Here is a 21764-nt window from a genome sequence, read left to right as displayed (position 1 = left end):
GGTTTTCAGCCGTAGCAGGAAAAAAGCTGTGTCGTTTTAAAATGCCGGCTTTCTGAGCCATCCTGACAGGGCAAACTCTGGCTCTTTCAAGCAGGCGGTCCTGACTATGGAGTTTTTGAATGTTGTTTAACACTGTTGCAGCTTGCTTGCTGGCAGGGACCTTGAACCGCCAAAGAGTTGTGGTACCTCTGCCATGAGGCTGGAAAGCTGGGGAATGGGCTGGATCTAGCCGCCAAAGTCACGGCTTTAGTCCTACTGATATTGTTTGGTAAAGTAAAGACTCATGTAGTCAGAAAGAGAGATATACAGTAAAAGAAAAATTCAAAGTTGAAGAAAATGTCTAAGTGGTTTACACTGTGTTAAAAATATATGCAGGCTAAAGGTTAAAGTTCTTAAAAGTAAAAAAAAAAAAAAAGGAAGTAGTTTGTTATGGTGGTACACACCTTTAATTCCAACACTTGGGAGGCAGAGGTAGATTGACCTCTGTGACTTCAAGGTATGGCAGCACACACCTTTAATCCCAATGCCTGGGAGGCAGAGACAGACAGATCTCTGTGAGTTCAAGGTGTGGTAGCATACGCCTTTAATCCCAGCACTTGGGAAGCAGAGGCAAGTGGATCTCTGAGAGTTCAAGGACAGCCTGGTCTACAGAGTTATTCCAGGACAAAGATATACAGAGAACCTGTCTCAAAAAGTAAAAGTAAAAATAAACAAAATAGAGGTTAAAACAAAACTGCACAAAGATGGAAAATACACGGAGAACCTTGATACTGTATGCTATTATGCTCTCTTTGAATTGTTTGAATGCTGAGGAAGGAGCAACAGCTGCTAAAAGATATTTGTTTATAAATGCTGCTGAACTAATCCAAGATAGATATTTTGAAAATACTTTGACTTCAGAATTTGGATCTAAGGATATGATACTTTGGAAAAGAGATTATTTTATTTTTACAGAAAATGAGACCCTATGGATTGCTTCTATCCCAATATGGTATGATAGACCACGCCCTCCTGAAAGGTTGCTGTGAACACCTTCAGAAAATTACTTCACCCAACTGATGACTGCGATGAACCTGGCACACAGGTTACACCATGAAAGACCTAATTAACAGCGTCCCCATTCAGCAGGAAGCAGTTTGGAGAGAAATAACTGTGCCCATTTTCCCAAATATTGTTTATAAATGTTCTTTTACATTTAAAGGGAGATATGATATAGATATGAATAGTTTGCATTGGTATAGATTTTGCTTTATTGATAGAGATTTAAGGTCAATTTTGTTATATGTATATGTATTTCTGATACTGATTAAGGTATTGTGATTGTGTAGTTCATTTAAAATGTAATGTATAATTAGGAAATATAGGTTGTTGATGGATAGTCATCAATAATGGTTAAGCTTGTAGTCATGTTAGATTTTCTATATATGGAGAGATATATTTCAGTTAGATAGACATTCTTCATATCTTTCAAAGACTGCAAAATATGGCATTTAATGTTTTAATAACTTAGGAATTTTCATGATAATGAGACACATCTGCTCCTGGCAGCACCAATCTACTTTAAGAAGATGATGGGCATCGAAGAGGATCCTTATGGAGTTTGATAGCCATTTGGGCAAGAAACTGCTCTTGCCTGGACTATTGCATAAACTGGACACAGAGAACCCTCAGAGAGAGGACTACTGAACTTGCCTAAATGTGAGATGATTCTTTGGGGTTCCTGATTCATGAAAGAGTCTGCGAGACATTCTACAGGACACAGCAGATACTGACTGAACTGCCTTTGAAATTTCCTGCTTTATGGAAATGTCTGCTGGAAACTATGGGCCTATAGGCTGAAGATGGATGCCCCAATGCTACAAAGGAACTTTAGGTGACTGTCCAGGCAGCAAGATGTCTCTGTGATTTCTAGAGTTTTGTAAGTTGCTTATTTCTTATGTACTTAGGTAATATTGTGTTCTTCTGGAGTCTTTGATGGAGCTGAAGAATAGATAGATAGTTATAGTTGTTTTCCTTTGTTATGATAAAAGATAAAGTAGATATAAATATTGTAACTGTAATTTTTGCATGATAACTGTTTTGTTATATGTAATTTTACTATGTTAAAGTGAAAGCTTTTCTTTTTTGTTTAAACAGAAAAAGGGGAAATGATGTAAGTGTGTCTTCTATCTATCTGATGATTTCATTGGATAATTAATAAAGAAACTGCCTGGCCCATTTGATAGACCGCCCCTTAGGTGGGTGGAGTAGACAGAACAGGAAGAGGAAGTGAGGTAGAAGGATCAGTAAGATGCCACGCCTCTCCTAAGTTAGGCAGACTGCCGTGCCTCTCCTCAGAGAGAGATGCCAGACGCGATGAAGCTCCAGCCCAAGATGGACGCACGCTAGAATCTACCTGGTAAGGCACCACTTTGTGGTGCTACACAGATTATTAGATATGGGTTAGTCAAGATGTGAGTAAGAGCCTGAAAATAATGGGCCAGGCAGTATTTAAATCAATACAATTTGTGTGTTGTTATTTCGGGTAAAGCTTGCCGGGTGGCCAGGAGCCGGGCGGGAAGCAGCCCGCAGCTCCACACTACAAGTTTCTAAGAAATCATGAAGTTGAAGTCTTCCAGGGCTTCCAAGAATTTCTTCAATATTTTATTCAAGACCTTCTATCTTATCAATCTACTTAAACCTGTGAACATTATTGAAATTATGTTGTTATCCATGCAAAATGAATGTTTACATTTTAAAAACATTTCAAATTTTTATCTTTTAATGAATAAACTCTAACACAATGAATGTACTTTTTGCACACAGTAATTAATTTGTTCACAATTCAGAAGGATAGAGGATGGTAATTATATTTTCAATTTATGTTTCTGCATTACAATCCTTCTTAGTTCACAACATATAATGGGGGAAAAAGAACTGACCTGAATCTGTTTAACTGGTTTTAATATGTGGGAGCAGCTGACTGGATTTTAATTTGAGAGAATGTCAATATGAACTAACAATGCAAGAATCGTATTGAAGAATTTCTGAATGGTAAGGTGCCAATAAAATGTATTTCTTTTCACAGTACCAAAAAATACATAGTGTTAGCCAACTGTGCCATTGGTACACTACTGAGAGTGAGAATGAGTACTTAATCCTCATATACTCACTGCTTAACCTTTAGTGACTCTAATCCTCTCAAGATCTGGTGTCCCAACCACATACCCATTCTAAATCTCAATGTAGAGATATTGCTTTGAACTATTTAAAAACTTTAAGCTTGAAGTCAGAGATAGTATTTCATATGAAATGCATTGTTAATTTTAAAGAATGTATTTAAAAATAATAATAAAACATAAATTTTGTATCTATGATGATTTAGTTAAGGTGATTATATATAGAGAAAAGGAATTCTAAGGCAGAAATAATTTACATGGGGATTAGTATACATGGAAAAGAATAATAATGTCAGTCTGACAAACTTAAACTTCCTTTATTTTATCAGGGTCTGAATGAAGACATGGCATCAGGAAACCATTGCACAGTGACTGAGTTCTTCTTGGCTGGGCTCTCAGAGAAACCAGAACTCCAAATGCCCCTTTTCTTCCTCTTTATTGGAATCTATGTGGTCACTGTAGCAGGAAATCTGGGCATGATCACACTGATTGTGCTCAGTTCCCACCTGCACAACCCCATGTACTATTTCCTCTGCAGTCTCTCCTTCATTGACTTTTGTCAGTCCACAGTTGTTACTCCTAAGATGCTGATGGGCTTTTTGACCGAGAAAAATCTCATCTCCTACCCTGGATGCATGACTCAGCTCTATTTCTTTATCATTTTTGGCACTGCAGAATGTTGCACATTAGCTGCAATGGCATATGACCGCTATGTCGCCATCTGTAATCCACTGCTTTACAGTGTAACCATGTCCTATCAAATTTACAGCTCTTTAATTTTAGGAGTGTATATTTTTAGTGTGTTTTGTGCATCACTTCACACGGGTTTCATGATACGGATTTGGTTCTGCAAATTAGATGTGATCAACCACTATTTCTGTGATCTTCCTTCCCTCTTGAAGCTTGCATGCTCTAGTACCTACATAAATGAATTGTTGATTCTATTTTTTGGTACATTGAACATCTTTCTCCCAATCCTGACCATTATTACTTCTTACATCTTTATTATTGCCAGCATCCTCCGAATTCGCTCCACAGAAGGCAGGTCGAAAGCCTTCAGTACTTGTAGTTCTCACATCTTGGCTGTCGTTATCTTCTTTGGATCTTTAGCATTTATGTATCTGAAGCCATCATCAATCAACTCCATGGACCAAGGAAAAGTGTCCTCTGTGTTTTATACCATCATTGTACCCATGCTAAACCCCATCATATACAGCCTGAGGAATAAGGATGTTAGTGTGGCCTTGAAGAAAATACTTGAAAGAAAAGCATTCATGTAAGCAGAAATAATGTGAGGATGATTTATTAGAGCAGTGATCCACAGTTACAGAGTGTGAGTTGATGATATTTATCTTAATCTACTGTCAATATTATAACTCTTTATCTAGTTTGGTAATTTTAAGATATAATTTCAAATTCAAATTTCTATGTGCATATTATCTCATATATTTCACAGACTCAACAAAGTAAACAAATATTAATTATGATATGGATCCATATGTCCTTAATGGATAGCCCATCATGTTGTCTATTCTGCTTCATATTTTATAAACAGTACTATAGTAATAATAAATTGCATTCTTAATTTCAACGGATGTGATACTTTTCCATTCAATTCCAAGAATTTCATATTAGTTCTGTATTTACATCATACCCTCAACCTCCTACAATGAGTGTGTATATATATATATATATATGTATATATATATGAAATAATGAATATATTACATATATGTGTGAGGGTTATATAACAATCAGAAATTGCCTATACTTCTTCAGTTAGGAGTGCTACCCTGAAATTTCTTCCTTCGATATTGGTATATCAACAGGAATCATTTTAGGCACTTTTTAAACAAACTATATTGTTGTGATTTCACAGAGTCACTTTTTTGTCCTACCCAGAAAACATAATCTCCTGTACAGACTCCCCTGTTCTCTGCCTCTTAGAATGTTCTTATCTACACTTCCAAAGTATCTCCTGATTGTTAGGCGTAGGATTGCTTAAAATGGATTAATTGTGGCTCTTCAGTCCATCTAGTGGGATTTTTTAAGCACCCTTCCAAAGAATTCCTTTAGTAGTTCATGATCTGAATGAAGAACACGGCAGCAGGAAACCATTGCACCCGTGGTGGAGATCTATTTGGCTGGACTCTCAGAGAAGCCAGAACTCCAGATGCCCCTCTTCCTCCTCTTTGTTGGAATCTATGTGGTCACTGTAATAGGGAATCTGGGCATGATCACAATGATAGGGATATGTTTTCCCCCCTGCACAATCCCATGTACTATTTCCTCAGCAGTTTGTCTTTCATTGACTTCTGTCAGTCCTAAAACGCTGGTGAGCTTTTTAACAGAAAAGAACCTCATTTCCTACCCTGGATGCATGACACAGCTCTATTTCTTTATTATTTTTGGCATTGCAGAATATTACACATTAGCTGCAATGGCATATGACTGTGATGTTGCTATCTGCAACCCATTGCTTTACAGTGTAACTATGTCCTATCAGATTTACAGCTCTTTAATTTCAGGAGTGTATATTTTTAGTGTGTTCTGTTCATCAGTTCACAAAGAATTAATGACTAGGATTTGGTTCTGTAAATTAGATGTGATCAACCACTATTTCTGTGATTTTCTTCTGCTCTCGAAGCTTACATGCTCTAATACCTATATCAATAAATTGTTGAATGTTGATTTTTTTGGTACATTGAACATCTCTCTCCCAGTCCTGACCATTATTACTTCTTACATCTTCATTATTGCCAGCATCCTCCAAATTCATTCCACAGAAATCAGGTCCACAGCCTTCAGCACCTGCAGCTCCCACATCTCTGCTGTTGCTGTCTACTTTAGATCTGCTGTATTCATGTACTTACAGCCAGCTCGCTGGACCAAGGGAAAGTGTCATCCGTGTTTTATACTACTGTGGTTCCCATGCTGAACCCATTGATCTACAGCCCGAGGAATAAGGATGTCAATATTACCTTGAAGAAAATATTTGAAAGAAAAACATTTAAGTAGTTAGAAGTAATGTGAGGATTATTTAATAGAGCAAAATTATAAAGAAATAAATAATTTGAAATGACACTGTTCACATTTATATACCTGTTATTATTACTCATTTGTTAGGAAAGCTTGATAATTAGAATTTTTAAATTCAAATTTCAACCCACATATTATCAAAATTTTATAGAATCAACAATGGAAACAAATATTAAACATTCCATGGACCCTTATGCCCATAATGGATAACCTATCATGTTGCATACATTTTTCATCATAGTTGATGCAAATTACTTTTAAAAATAATACATTTCATTCTTAATTACAAAATGGTACTTTTCATTATTATTATTATTATTATTATTATTATTATTTCACATTCCAATAAAAATATTTCTTTTCTTTCCTCCTAATATTTCTCCCCACTTTTCTTCTGCTTGTCTATCCACTCCTACATTTCTGCAGTGATATTTCATTTTAGTAGCTAAAGCTTGCCTGAAGATCAGAACACAAAACACCCATAGTAGACAATCTTACAGTGTAGACAGTAGTAGCACACACCTTTAATTCCAGCAGTCACACTAGTTAGCCATAGAGGGAAGGTGTTAGTGATGAAAACCTTTAATACCAACAGTAGAGAAGAATATAGGGTGTGATGAGACTCTCTTTCAGTCTGAAATGTCATAGAGGTAAGAGCTCTCTAGTGGCTGAATGCTTTACTTTACTGATCTTCAGGTTCAACCCTCAATATCTGTCTCATAGTTTTTATTATTTATTTGTGCTACATTTGGCACCCATTGTTTAGTGTAATAATTCATGAAAAAGTTGTTTGCCTCTAGCTTTTTAGTCAAATTACAGGCTGGAGTTTCATGTGGGGCTCCAGCTGGAGTTGCATGAAGAGACCCAGCCCCACCCAGCTAGAATTTATTTTATTTTCTTCCCAAGCCTCTGAGAAAGTTGGGATTTTTCTGTTGTAACCTCTGTGAAACAGGTTCTAGTTCCCACCCAAACTCCAGAAGCACCTGGGCTCCAAATACCATGGACTCATACACTCTAGACTGACTGGTTTTGCATTTAGGTAGCCCCGCAATGTGTGCTTTTACCAAATAATTCCCTGTGTAGATTCAAATCAATGTTTGTTAACCTTCTGGACTACAGAAGAAGTAGAAAATGTGGAAGGCTTTAGGAAGAGGGGTGGGATAGACCTATGGCAAATGGTGGCCACTAGGAGGCCTATTGATCAACCACCAGTCATCATTTTGACTTATTGGCTGTATTTCAGTTCAATAACACCTGAGCTGGCTAGATCAGAGGTATTTTAGGTGTCACTGTTAATATTCTATTAGAAAAACTAAACTAATAAACTATATTTTTGTAATATTTTAAGATTTGTATTTTCATGAATAGATCTGAATTCCCCTTTTTTTCTCTTAGTCCACCAATTTCAATGAATTTAAAGTATATTTTTAGTTCTTCATATGAATTGGATTTAATCTATATATTAAATTATTGTACAAATAAAGACTTTATATTAAAAGTCACTTAAAAATCAATTAAGGAGCTATTAAATTTGTCATTGGTTAATTTTGATTTATTTCTGCTGCCATTTCTACATAAAAATCATTATAACTGATATGACATTTTATACTTACATTTAATGAGTTCAATTTTTTTTAAACTTCTATTCCTGAATTTGTAGTAACTTTAAAGGCATGCTTGTCACAAGATATGCACCTTACCCTGGAAAATGGGTAACATCTTGTTTAGGTTTAAGAACACACAGAAAAAAATTTATAGTGTTAGACTCCATAAAACCCTCTTTATCTGTGATTTCTATGTTGTTGGAGGTCCTTCTGTCTATGTGTTGCTTTCATTGGTTGAATAAAGAAGCTGCCTTGGCTTTTTGATGTCAGAACTTATGTAAGCAGAGAAGACAGAACTGAATTCTGGGAAAAAGAAAGCAGAGTGAGAGAACTGCCATGGAGCTTCCAGAATCAGACATGCTGGATCTTTCCCAGTAAGCCATGACCTAATGGTGATATATACAGATTAATAGAAATGGGTTAAATCAAGATGTGAGAGTTAGCCAATAAGAAGCTAGAAATAATGGATTAGGCAGTGTCTAAATGAATACAGTTTCTGTGTGATTATTTTGGGTGTAAGCTATCCAGGTGGCCGGAATAACACACACCCTCCTCGTGTTATACTTTGGAGGCCCAACGTGGCCAACTGTATTTACTTAAAAACCTGAGAGAGCTCAATTTTAAACACATAAAAAACAGAGTTTAACACAGATTTTTGCTGTTTGCTGGTGGCATAACACAGAGAGATTTTCCTGACTCAGCAATAACAGCAGGAAAAAAAAGCTGCACTGTTTTAAAACAAGGCTTCCTGGGCTCTGCCACCAGTGCAAACTCTAGCTATGGAACATTTGTGGGCCCAGATGTTTGTGTGCCCACTCGGAATTGGGAACAAAGTACCTGAGACCATGCTGGTGGCTTTGGGCTCTCTGCCTGGGCAGGCAGCAGGCTCAGGTCTACTAGGCAAGCTCAGGAAGGTAAAGAAGGCTGATTCTTGCTGCCATACACAGAGATTTTTCCAGGCTATGCAGTGATCTGCGTGGAAGATTTGGCTGTAACTCAGATAAAAAGAGTTTATGTGCTGCTTGCTCATTCTCAGAGTTAAAGTGCTGAGTGCGGCTCCTAGTGGTGGCCCTAGAGCTAGCAAAAATGGTATGTCCACAATTTTAAAATTAGAGAGAGGTGGAGCCAACATCCAGAGCAGCTGGAACCAAGCTGCCTAATTTAAATGCTATTCAAGACAGTAGAAAATTACAGACAATACAATAGGACAGATTCAGACATAAGCAATCTCTAAATGGGTCACAATGTTGTATAAGTGTACATAGCCTTGGGAGAGAAAAGGTAAAGAGTATACAGAGTTATAAAATGAAGTTAATGCTTCTAAAAGGGGGGGGGGTAAAGTCCTTAAATAGACAGAGAACAGAAAATCACAGATTTAAGAAAGTTAAAAAAATAAGCCACGTAAACATGAAAAATTCACAGAATCTGGATTCTGTATATTATTGTGTTTTCTTTAATTGTTTTTTTTTTTTTGACTGTGAAGGAACTAAGTACAGAGAGCATTTTCATTGTATGTGCTGCTAAACTAATCCAGCATATATATTTTAAAGGTATCTTGACTTCATAAGTTGTGTTTAAGGATATGATGCTTTGGAAAAGAGTTTCTTCTTTTTTTTTCACAGAAGATGAGATCCCGTGGATTGCTTCTAGAGCAATATAGTATGATAGAGTTTCTTCTTTTTTTTCACAGAAGATGAGACCCTGTGGATTGCTTCTAGAGCAATATAATATGATAGACCATGCCATCCTGAAAGGTTACCATAAACACTCTCAGAAAATTAATTTTCTCAACTGCTGAATGAGATAAACTTAGTACACAGGATATACCATAAAAGACCTGATTAACAGTGCCCGCATACAGCACGAAGCAGTTTGGTAAGAAAAAACTGTGCCCATAATCCCAAATAATGTTTATAAAGGTTCTTTTGCACTTAAAGGGGGATATTATATAGATATGAATAATTTATATTGGTATTGATTTTGCCCTATTGATATAAATTTAAGGTCAATCTTGTTATATGCATATTTCTGCTCTTGATTAAGGTATTATGATTGTGAAGTTCATTTTAAATTGTAATGTATAATTAGGAAATATAGGTTGTTAATGAATAATAATAATAGCCAAGCTTGTAGTCATGTTAATTAGATTTTCTAGATATAAAGAAATATATTTCCATTAGATAGATGTTCTTCATATCTTTCAAAGACTACAGAATATGGCATTTAAAATGTTTTAATAACATAGTACTCTTAGTGGCGATGAGACACATCTGTTCCTGGCAACACCAATCTATTTCAAAAGGAAGATGGGCATCAAAGATGCTTCTTATGGAGTTGGTTAGCCATTTGGGCAAGAAACTACTCTTGCCTGGACTGATGCCTAAACTGGACATGAAGAACCCTCAAAGAGATGACTGCTGAACTTGCCTAAAGGTTAGATGATCCTTCAAGGTTCCTGTTTCATGAAAGAGTATGCGAGACATTCTGCAGGATACAGAAGAAAGTTACTAAACTTTGAAATTTCCAGTTTCATGGAAAAGTCTGCTGGATACTGTGGGCCTGTAGGCTAAAGATGGATGCCCCAACGGTAGAGAAGGTTTGGGTAAATGTCCAGGCAATGAGATGTCTTTGTCAATTCTAGAATTTTGGATGTTGCCTGTTTCTTCTGTAACTACTTTAAATATTACTGCTTTGTAATTCCTTTACAAATTTTTGTTTTATTTTGTCTGTGTCAATATGTATTTCCTGCTTGTGTGTATATACCCAACATTGAAGGTCTAGGGTATATGGTAAATCTGTATTTCATATTCTAAAGAATTGTCAAATAACTGGGGGCGTCTCCCTGGAAACCTGGGAACCCCTCTAGGGTCAAGTCTCTTGTCAACCCTCAGGTGGCTAGACGCCCCCAGTTAGTTCCTTGGGCAGCTGAGGAGAGGGAGCCTGAAAAGGCCAGTTCCTATAGCCATACTGATGAATTTCTTGCATATCACCATAGAACCTCCACCTGGCGATAGATGAAGAAAATGACTGAGCCCCACATTGGAGCACTGGACTGAGCTCCCAAGGTCCTGATGAGGAACAGAAGGAGAGAGAACATGAGAAAGAAAGTCAGGAACTTGAGGGGTGCGTTCACTCATGGAGATGGTGGGACAGAACTAATGGGAGATCACCAACTCCAGTTGGAATGGGACTGATGGATCATGCGACCAAACCCGTCTCTCGGAATGTGGCCAACAGTGGGGGCTGACTGAGAAGCAAAGGACAATCGCACCGGGCTCTGATTCTTCTGCATGGACGGGCTCTGTGGGAGCCTTCTCAGCTTGGTCGATCACCTTCCTGGACCTGGGGGAACTTGGGAGGACCTTGGTCTCAACATAGAGTAGGGAACCCTGATGGCTCCTTGGCCTGGAGAGGGAGGGATGGGAGGTATGGGTGGAGGGGAGGGGAGGGAAGGAAAGGGGGAGGAGGGGGGAGGGAAGGGGGAGGAGGAGGGGAGGGAAAGGGGAGGAGGAGGGGAGGGAAAGGGGAGGAGGAGGGGAGGAGATGGAAATTTTTAAATATATATATATATATATATATATATATATATATATATATAAAAAGAATTGTCAAATAAATTCCCTAAAAGTTCTTCAGTGGAGTGTAGATATATCAGATCCCCACCTGATACATCTATAACACTCTTAACTCAAAGACTATTGAGGAAGTAGGGAAAGAAAGAGTATAAGAGCCAGGGGACCAGGATGTTGGCTGCAAGATGTTGCCTTTTGTACTTGACAGGCAATATGAACCTTTGAAATCTCAACAGTATGTGACCTAAACAAGAATTGCACAATGACAGTCCCAGCTTACATGTTCAAAAGGTTACAAGGCCTCATGCCCAAATATAAAGTAATGGATAATAAATGACTAATTGACTGCTGGGACAGAAAAAAATCATTTTTCTTCAGGAATGAGCCACCTGGTAGTTTATTTACCAATAGCAGTCTGCATTAAAACATATAATTGGACTCTAAATTATACAAACACTAAACAAGCTTGATATGTATACATGTACACATACATACATACATACATACATACATCTTTATAAACATGGATACATAAATGCAATATGTGTTTATGTGATACATTTTAGGGGAAGTGGGGATTATGTGGAGAGGGAAGGTAAGAAAATTATACTCTGAGATGAAATTTTCAAAAATATACTTTAAAAATAAAAATAGAAAAATTCATAAAGAATACAAAAAATCTACTGTCTTGATATTTTCAATATATTTCTTCAGAACTTAGATGGAACAATTAAAGACAAGAAGGAGATTAAAAAAATAAGAAAGAATTGAAATTACTTTTGTTTGTAGGTGATATCATAATACATAAAAAATATCCTAAAGACACCACCACAAAGATGCTCTAATTGAGGAACTATGTAACCAAAGATGCAGGATACAAAACTAAATGAGAATATTTAAGATACTTTCTATATATAAATAACAAAAGCACCAAAAAAAGAAATTAAACAATCCCATTCACTACAAGCTCAATAACAAAAATAAAAAAGGAAATGGAGACAGAAAAGAAAGAAATTAAGCAATCACTGCCACCAATGAAAGTGAAAAAATTCTATAGTAAAATATTTAAATCCATGAGGAAACAAATCAAAGAAAATTATTATGTGTTGGAAGACATTCCATGGTGATTAAATGCTCTAGTTAAATTTGTGACTGAGCATCCTAATAAAGTGATTTACAAATTCAATGTCATACCAATCCCAATGGCATTTCTTATAGAAATATAAAAACAATCTTAAAATTGATAGCAAAGTACAAAAATTCCAAGAAATAAAAGCAATCCTAAATAAAATAAGTAATACTAGAGAGATTACTAGGTCTGGCTCTAAGTTACAACCCATACCCAAGGGAAAGGAAAGTTTTCATTGTTTTTATAAAGGTTGTGTTAATTCAGATAAGTTGTTTCGAGAATCTTGTATTCTATAATTTAATTTATTGTTATTCATTTCTAGTATATATTTTATCTGATTTGTGATTTCTATAGTCTCAGTTATATTTATATATTTAATCATAAGTAAAGATTGTTTTTGCTTATGTTTTCAAATATAGTGCTTATAAATTTCACTTAATTTTCTGATTTCCCAACCTAAAATTCTAAGCTAACAGAACTAAAGTGATGAGATAGAAAATTGTCCTGTTCATTATCTTCAGTAGAAATTCTTTCCTTGTGAATACTGTTCATATTTTATCAAAAAGCCATTACAGATTCAGTGGGAGAAAAAGGTATGAAGAAGACATGATATGTTATTGGAACACTAATTCACACATTGTGATTGACTGAGTAGAATCAATAATAACTCTGAAAGATTAGGTAAAAATTATGTAAACCACTATGTGATGGTTTTTTTCCACTGCTTATCTCTCCAAGAATTGCAAATTCTCTAAAAAAAAGAAGGAGGCTTGGAACTCCCCTTTTTATTTATGGGTGGTGCTATTCATGTTATTTTCATGGATACTTTTAGATATTGCTCATTTATGCTAACCAATGATTAAATGCATTTATGTAGTAATTATTTGTCTTAATTTGTAGTAATTATTTTTCTTAATATTTTATGTAGCTTTTCTTCTATATTAATTATATTAACAAACAATCTCATAGTCATAGTCTGAATTTACTGAAATAAGAATTTAAAATTTACAAATTTACACCCTATTCTTTCTAAATATGTAGAATTATTATAGATAACTCGGGTGAGCTATAAGATAGTCCTTAATAAAAAAAATGAAGAGCATTTTGAAGGGCAAGAAAAGAGTAAATAGGCCTTAATGAACTGTTCATATTTGATAGATATTTAGTTTTCTGATTACCCAATCAGAAATTCTAGATAAGTGAACTAAGTGATGAGAATACAATTTTTCTATTTGTTATCTTTAGTGGAAATTGTTTCTTCATGTAATTTTTATATTTTACAGTCTTTTTTTTATCTAGCAGAGTATACTGAATGTTTTATGCTTCTTTCACAACTAAATTCTTATTCTTGTTCTTGAAAACCTAAAGGAGTGAACTTACCTTATTCCTCTTGGGAAGTTATCAGTTGTATTGTTGTTGTTGTTTTTTGTAAAGACCAACTAACTTTCTATGGTATCTGACTTAGCTGGCACCAGAATCCCCATGTCTCCCCCTAGTTTTCATTTTTAGTCTTGTCACTTTTTATAACTTATTTAAAACATCTAAATTATTTTAAGTTAGGTGGACAAAAAGTTGTTTTTATTAAATTCTTGGGTAAATTTGTCTAATAAAATGTTTTTGGAGCTTCCTCATACAATCCAAGCACATTTGGTAGGTGTCAATGAAAGTTACAGATCCTGATCATTTTAGTTCTTTTTCCTGTTATTTATTATTTTTCTTTTGAGGAACCTATTTTTTTTAAACTCATTATTTGTATTTACAGTTTCATGAATAATTTAGTGCATCTTACATACTCTTACCAAGTCTATACTTTAAACAGGACTACCACAGGACTATATTACACAAGTGAGAACCACTGGGGAATATATATTAATTCTGGATGCTGATTTCTCCAGAGACAATACTTGAGGGATGAGACTCCAGAGGGAGATGATTCTCTCTACTCTTTTCCTAACTAATCTCTTGATGTCCATACCTGCATGTAAAATATTTATACCAGCTAACCCTTGTAGAACAAGTGACTTTATGATTGTACGTTAAGGAACATTAGTACAAGAGGTAATTCTGTGTGATCTATCTCTCACTTGTTCAAAGCTATTTTCTCCCTCTACTGCAAGGGAAAGAAAAAGCACCCAGCATCTAGCTGTCTGGGAAGAAGGAGCGGTATGTCCTAATAGAAGTCCTTAGCTTATAAAAATTTGTTCTACATTCTATTGTAAGACATGTGTTACTTTTTGCCTCTCAAGATCCATTTACATTTCAAGATCCTCACTTTCTTTTTAAAATGGAACTAATAACACTGTTTTATTAATATTTGTTTTGTTTTAAAATTGTTTCTGCAATTTCATATGTGACAACTCTCTATTTAGATCATTTGAAACATTTCTTCTCTCCTTTGCAACTTCTCATGCTCTCTCCCAACAACTCTCAAAATACTGACTTATTCAATAGTTATTGCTAAATATATAGACACATACTTTGTATATATCACACGTAGGTATACACACACACACACACACACACACATGCACAGGAGGAGTTTATTGAGTGGATGTTTTTAGGACTAACAAGTTGGGATTGAGTAACTGTCATTATTTAATTTAGAATGTCCTCAATATGCTTATATATTTACATATTTGGATATAGGTTGATAAACTTTTTAGAAAAGTTTAGGAATTGTGATATTTTTGAAAGAGATATAGCCTTGTTGGAGGTCCCATGTCACTGGGGATATGCTTTGAGGTTTCAAATGCTCATTCCAAATCTAGAGTCATTTTCTCTATATCCTGTCTGCAGGCAGGATGCATTTTTCTCAAATAGATTGATACTGGTTATTTCAATCACTCCAGGACAACCTTCATGTTCAAGAGTAGTTGGTCAATGTATAACAGACTTCACAGGGTTTTTCTGTTTTGTTTTATTTATTTTGGTTTTGGATGTGTGCTTTTATTTGGTTATGGTTTGGTGGTTTTATTTGGAGGTACATCATTTTATTTTCTTTATTTAGGGAAGTTTGCCATTGTATTGGGTTTTTGATTCTTTATTGAGAAAGTACTTAAAGTTGTGAATATTATTTTATTCTAATGATATTTTGGAAAAAATATTAAAATTATTGAATAAAACACTAATCTTACCTTAACACCAACAAAAACATTTTAAATAGGATAAGGATATAAGAGTAAAGCATACAGGAAAATTATGTATTATTTCATAAATTATGAAAATTATGTATAGGAAGCATATAACTGTGGGAACTCTACTTAAGGTACTTTTCTGTAAAAGTCATGCCATCTGATATGGTCAAAAAGAAAGTTTTATTTCTTAATATTATCTAAAATACCTTTGCTGATACCAGGCTGTGAGTTAGAACTATCATCATTGTGCTGTGGTCCTTCAGGACCTTTCTAAATAACATATTTAATCCCGTGTCTTACTTACCTAATTATTTCTATCTAGTCTATAGAACCTTGAAGAGTAGATCTCCTATATCCTTTATCTTTCTATCCTGATGGCCACAGAAAAAATGTTTAACACTTTTAAATGTATTTTAATATTGGTTTACATTAATATTCTAACAATATCTATCTACTCAAAACAATAGAGATGATGGGTCTTCTGTGCTTGAGACTAATATTTCCTGGAGCATCTTTGCAAATGATAATAAACAGTAAAACAAGCAAATGAACAGACCGAAAGATATAGATGGTAGTGTATCTTGGTGTGTTCTTTTTACTGTAGCAGAATGCTAGAGGATGGTAAAGTATAGTGATGAGGACTGTATTTATCTTTCATAAATTTCTGAAGGTTGAGAAGCTGAAGACCAAAAGCAATATCAAGGAAGTTCATTTTGTACAATGGTGATACAGTAAAGCCTGAAAGATCAAAGGAGTTCAAATATAGAGAAAGGACCAAATTCAGCCCCACATTACCATCCACTCCTGTGGTAACTAACTAGTTCTCGTGACAGCCATATTCAGTTTGCAACATAACCTATTCTAGCTATAATGGTTCATCTTTTTCAATAGGCAGTATTGAGTGTTAAATTTCCAACACTCCCAATTGGGGACATATCCAGTTACATTATGTGGTTCTCAGTGTTTTTTGTAGAAGTGTCTATTATCAATAAGGTCTTTTAATAAAAGTAGTTAGGAAAATAAATTTCAAGACACCATATAAACGACTGTTACAGTGGACACGACTTAACCATATCAACCATTATAAAGCATTTCTCTATGATTTAGTATTGACCAAGAATGGTGACTGTTGTTCTTTGTGGAAGATAAGCAATCAGAACTGCTAGGTCTACGAAAAACAAGTGTCAAACAAATGATTATTAGATATCTCACCTGAGATTGTTGGTGAGTTTCCTACAACATCATCAATTATTCTGAGATTTCTGTTTTCTCACATTACCATAATATACTAGTAATTACATTTAATAACACTCTTTAACCAATTCCTGACATGCTTGATTAAATTAACAGAGTAGTAGGTGTTTTATTTTCTTTATTTCTAATCTACTGGCTTCTTAGTTTATTTTTATGGGTCTGATTTCCCTAGTCAGTTACCTAGAATTGTGGTCGAGAATCAAAAAGTTGTAGACAATTCCATTGTTTATAATTTTAGTATAAATTTCCAATTTCTTCACCAAATAACTATTTTATATCTATGGTTCTCTTCTAGATAATGTGTTTATATTGCCTTAGTAAAATCTTTTAGTCTATAAAGAGATGAATAAATAAGACATGAGAAATTCCTGAAACCTTCAATTCAGTGTGACAGAATGATTTGCATGTTTTAAGAAATGAGAACCAGTAGAAATATTTCTTATGAAAGTATTCACAAGAATGCAAATATCTACATGATTATTTCTTCACATGTCTCATTTCTACAGGATTGAAAATTCTCTGATTGTTTAGATAGAAAAGAAGATGGAAGATAATTTGAGATACCTGAAAATATTTGAAATCTGTTTCAAAATTCACTGAATGATAAGAGGATGGATACGCAAACTTTTCCTCTATATAGTTTTCTTCTTACAAAGAGTTTCCAAAAGAGAATGGAAGAAGTAAATAATACTGCTGTGGCTGAATTCATCCTTTTTGGGTTAACAGAGAACCCAAAGCTCCAGTTGCCTCTATTCTTCATCTTCCTAGGAGTCTATTTGGTTACAGTTGTGGGAAACATGGGCATGATCATCTTGATTTTTTTCAGTTCTCAGCTTCACACACCCATGTATTATTTACTCAGCAGTCTATCCTTTATTGACTGCTGTCAGTCCACTGTCATTACTCCCAAAATGCTGATGAACTTTGTGACAGAAAAGAATGTCATCCCCTACCCAGAATGCATAGCTCAGTTTTACCTCTTCGGTGCTTTCGCTGTTGCAGAATGTCACATGTTGGCTGCAATGGCATATGACCGCTATGTGGCTATCGCTAATCCTTTGCTTTACAATGTAACCATGTCCCATCAAGTCTGTTTGTGGATGATAGCTGGGGTATATGGTATGGGTTTACTAAGTGCCACAACTCACACTGTCTTTCTGCTGAGAGTGATTTTCTGTAAGGCAAATATAATAAGGCATTACTTCTGCGATCTTTTCCCATTACTAGAGCTCTCTTGCTCTAGTACTTTTATCAATGAAATAGTAGCATTGTCCTTCAGTGCATTTCACATTGTAGCTCCAACTGTGACCATCCTCAGCTCTTATGTTTTCATCATTGTCAACGTTCTCCACATTCAATCCACTGGGGGAAGATCCAAGGCCTTCAGTACCTGCAGCTCGCACATCATGGCTGTTGCGATCTTCTTTGGTTCTACAGCTTTCATGTACCTTCAGCCATCCTCAGTCAGCTCTGTGGGGCAAGGGAAATTGTCATCTGTGTTTTATACCATTGTTGTGCCCATGCTGAATCCTGTGATCTACAGCCTGAGAAATAAAGATGTCAAAAGTGCCTTTAAAATGTTACTCAAAAAGTTGTTTCTTCTCAACAAAGATTAATTTTCTTTAGCAAGAATGCAGCATTTGGAATTTGGAAGAGGGAATTCCATAAACAACAATTAATAACAGTAGATGTGAGTTTACTGTTAGCACATGGTATATGGAAGAAATGGACCCAAGGAAGAAGTGAATTCTCACCTTCATAACCAGAGAGCAGCTACTCTTCAGCATAACCAAAGTTCCTTTCCAGATAGCAATTATATCATCACATGAACAATTTTCAAAGCTCTTTGCATGTTCTTTTTTCATATTTACATAGATGAACCCAACTCTCTTTAGGCTAGCCTCACCTACAATCAGTTGGGAATAAATAAATTTATTTAGTATCCTTTTGTTGTCTTAATGTTTTGGCTATCTTGATAAATTGCCAAATGATTTAAAAAGTAATTTTTTTGAGTAGTATAAGATAAGTAATTGAAGCTGCCTGGTGATGGAAATTACCTTTAATTCCAGAATTTAGGAGGCAGAGGCAGGCATATCGCTGTGAGTTTAAGACCAGTCTGGTCTACAAAAGCTATTTCCAGGTTAGACTCCAAAGCTACAGAGAAACCTGTCTCAAAAAAAAAAAAAAATAAGAAAAGAAAAAAGTTAAGTAGTTGCAAATATCAATGGATAATTCTGAGATTTGGAAATTTGAAAAGTATATAGGACTCTATTAGTGAGTATGTAAGCAAAGGACAGTTTCTGTTATATTTCTCCCCGCAATATATTTACCTTATCCTAAACTAGAATGGCAATGATAAATAGGAACAGATGACTATGTACTTTTATGGTTATCAGTGCAACATTCTTTATACTGTTTTTGACCCCTCATTTCTCTATATGGCTCAGTCCCTACACAGCCTTGGTTTAGGTCCCAAGATGGGAAGAGTTATCGGTGCAATGAAAGGAAGTAGTATCTGATCATCATATGATATTCTCACAAAGGCCACCCCAAAACAGCACAAGCTGTCTTTATCTACGTTTTATAAACACACATGTATTTCTACACTAACAAACGTATTTTCCCACCCTACAACTTTAACCTTCAGCATAAACAAATATGTCAACTATGTTTTCCACAACCTTTACATCAAGACATCTTCTAAAGCAAAACCAATGCTTACCATCTTGTCAGCCTGGTTAAATTTTAAACCAGGTATATTTTATTTTTGCAAATTTGGAAGGCAATAAATGTATCCACACATTTTCATGAACAACAGTATCCTTCAGAACTTACCAAAGCATGTTTCAGAAATAGGGATGATGTTCCATCAGCAGTTGCATTTCTTCAACTGATCATTAACTTCATTTCTCCATCCTGTAAGCAGCAAATCCCACAAATCACTACTTAAAATAAATCACACACACACACACACACACAATCATTACAAAGATACAACACATTCTATCAGTTGTATATTTTTCAAATGTGTTGCTTATTCAACTTAGGCAAAACAAGAAATCAATAAGTAAATTTATACAACTGCTATAATTTTCAGAGTGTACAGACACATACAAGCTGCTACATTTTAAAAATATTATCAATGTTTGACAGATCTATCATTATGTACATTCCAACAAAAATATGGTTTGAAATCTATGCTATTGTTTGTATGTATCACTTGTTCTATATAAATTTTAAGTAGTATTCTATTCTGTACTAAACAGTGTAATAAAATACATAGACTATTCCTTACTTAAGCTTTAATAATGAATGACTAAAGACACCAGAACATTTTTTTCACAATTCTTTTTTTTTCTTTTTTTTCTCATTTTTTTATTAAAGATTTCCATCTTCTCCCCCTTCCCTCCCCTCCCTTCCACCCATACCCCTACTCCACCCCTCTCCAAGACACAGAGCCATCAGGGTTCCCTTCACTATGTTAAGTCCAAGGTCCTCCCAGCTCCCCCTAAGTCCAGGAAGGTGAGCAACCAAACTGACAAGGCTCACAGTGAGCCCGTCCATGCTGTAGAGTTCATGTTCATTGCCATTGTCCTTGGTTTCTCAGACCTCCTCCACCGTCAGCCACATTCAGAGAGTCCGGTTTGGTCCCCTGTTCCATCAGTCCCATTCCAACTGGACTTGGTGGTCTCCTGTTAGATCTGTCCCACCATCTCAATGGGTACACGCACTCCTCACGGTCCTGGCTTCCTTGCTCATGTTCTCCCTCCTTTTGCTCCTCATCGGGACCTTGGGATCTCAGTCCGGTGCTCCTATGTGGGGCTCTTTATACTGACAAATCGTTCCTTTATTTCTGGGGAAAAAAAAACCTGAAAGACACAAAACTGGAGTGCATAGAAGATGTGTGTCTACAGTTACAATATGCTCTCAAACTAGTTTTTGTGAAGTTTCAAGGTTTTACAATTTACACCAAAAAGAAGTCCTGTGTTTTGAGTCTACCTACTTCTAATCCTCATTTCAACATCAACCAAGCCTTTATAATTGTATGAAAGTGTCTCATATTCATATCATTGGTATTAATCATAATAAGCATATGCTCATAAACATATTTACTCTTCACATAATGACTTTGTAGGTATCTTACTTTCTGTTTTATTTTTCAGTTAATGTATTTATTTTATTTTAAAAATTGTCAACAGGATCTCTTTTTCTTTTCATTTATTTTATTTCAGTTATTTATTTTTTAAAAGAATCTTTTCTCATTTTACATACCAATCTCAGCTCCCACTCCCTCCCCTGCTTTCATTCCCCACACCTTCTCCTCACCGTACCCCCTCATCCACTTCTCAGAGAGAGTAAGGCCTCCCATGTAGAGCCAACAAAGTCTAAAGCATCACTTTGAAGCAGGACCAAGGCCCTCCCCACTATATCTAGGATGAGCAAAGTATTCTTCCAAAAAGGAATGGACTCCAAAAAACCAGTTTAAATCCTGGTCCCACTGCCAGTGCCCTAACAGACTGCCTAAGCCACACAACTGTCACCTACATTCAGAGGGCCTAGTTCGATCCCATGCAGGCTCTCTCAGTATATTGAAAACATTTTTATACAACATATTCTGATCACAGTTTCCTCTCCCCCAAGACCTCCAAAATCCTCCCACCTCCCCTCCCCACCAACCCACCCAACTCCACACCCTTTCTCCTCTCTCTCTCTCTCTCTCTCTCTCTCTCTCTCTTCCTCTCTCAAACAGGTAAGCAACAACAAAACAAACAAACCATAATCAAAAGAAAAAACACAACAAACACACACATATGCATAGCCTTCAAAATCCACAAAAACACACAATTGAAAATTATAATATACAAGCAAATGGC

At 35.6% G+C, this 21764-nt stretch overlaps 2 protein-coding genes and 1 pseudogene across 2 annotated transcripts; all 3 read left to right on the top strand.

Moving 5' to 3' along the window:
- The first annotated feature begins 3502 nt into the window (after window positions 1-3502).
- LOC119809821 (olfactory receptor 1537-like) lies at window positions 3503-4438 on the top strand. The gene has a single exon (XM_038322970.1). The coding sequence runs from the start codon at window positions 3503-3505 to the stop codon at window positions 4436-4438; it is 936 nt and encodes a 311-aa protein (XP_038178898.1).
- An 811-nt stretch (window positions 4439-5249) lies between these two features.
- Window positions 5250-6176, top strand: LOC119809340 (annotated as a pseudogene).
- An 11382-nt stretch (window positions 6177-17558) lies between these two features.
- LOC119809921 (olfactory receptor 150-like) lies at window positions 17559-18506 on the top strand. Its single transcript, XM_038323149.1, has one exon. The coding sequence runs from the start codon at window positions 17562-17564 to the stop codon at window positions 18504-18506; it is 945 nt and encodes a 314-aa protein (XP_038179077.1). The 5' UTR covers window positions 17559-17561.
- Window positions 18507-21764: the final 3258 nt, after the last annotated feature.

Source organism: Arvicola amphibius, chromosome 3 (genome assembly GCF_903992535.2).
Source record: "Arvicola amphibius chromosome 3, mArvAmp1.2, whole genome shotgun sequence".
Taxonomy (NCBI): Eukaryota; Metazoa; Chordata; class Mammalia; order Rodentia; family Cricetidae; genus Arvicola; species Arvicola amphibius.
This window is presented reverse-complemented; position numbering and strand designations above follow the sequence as displayed.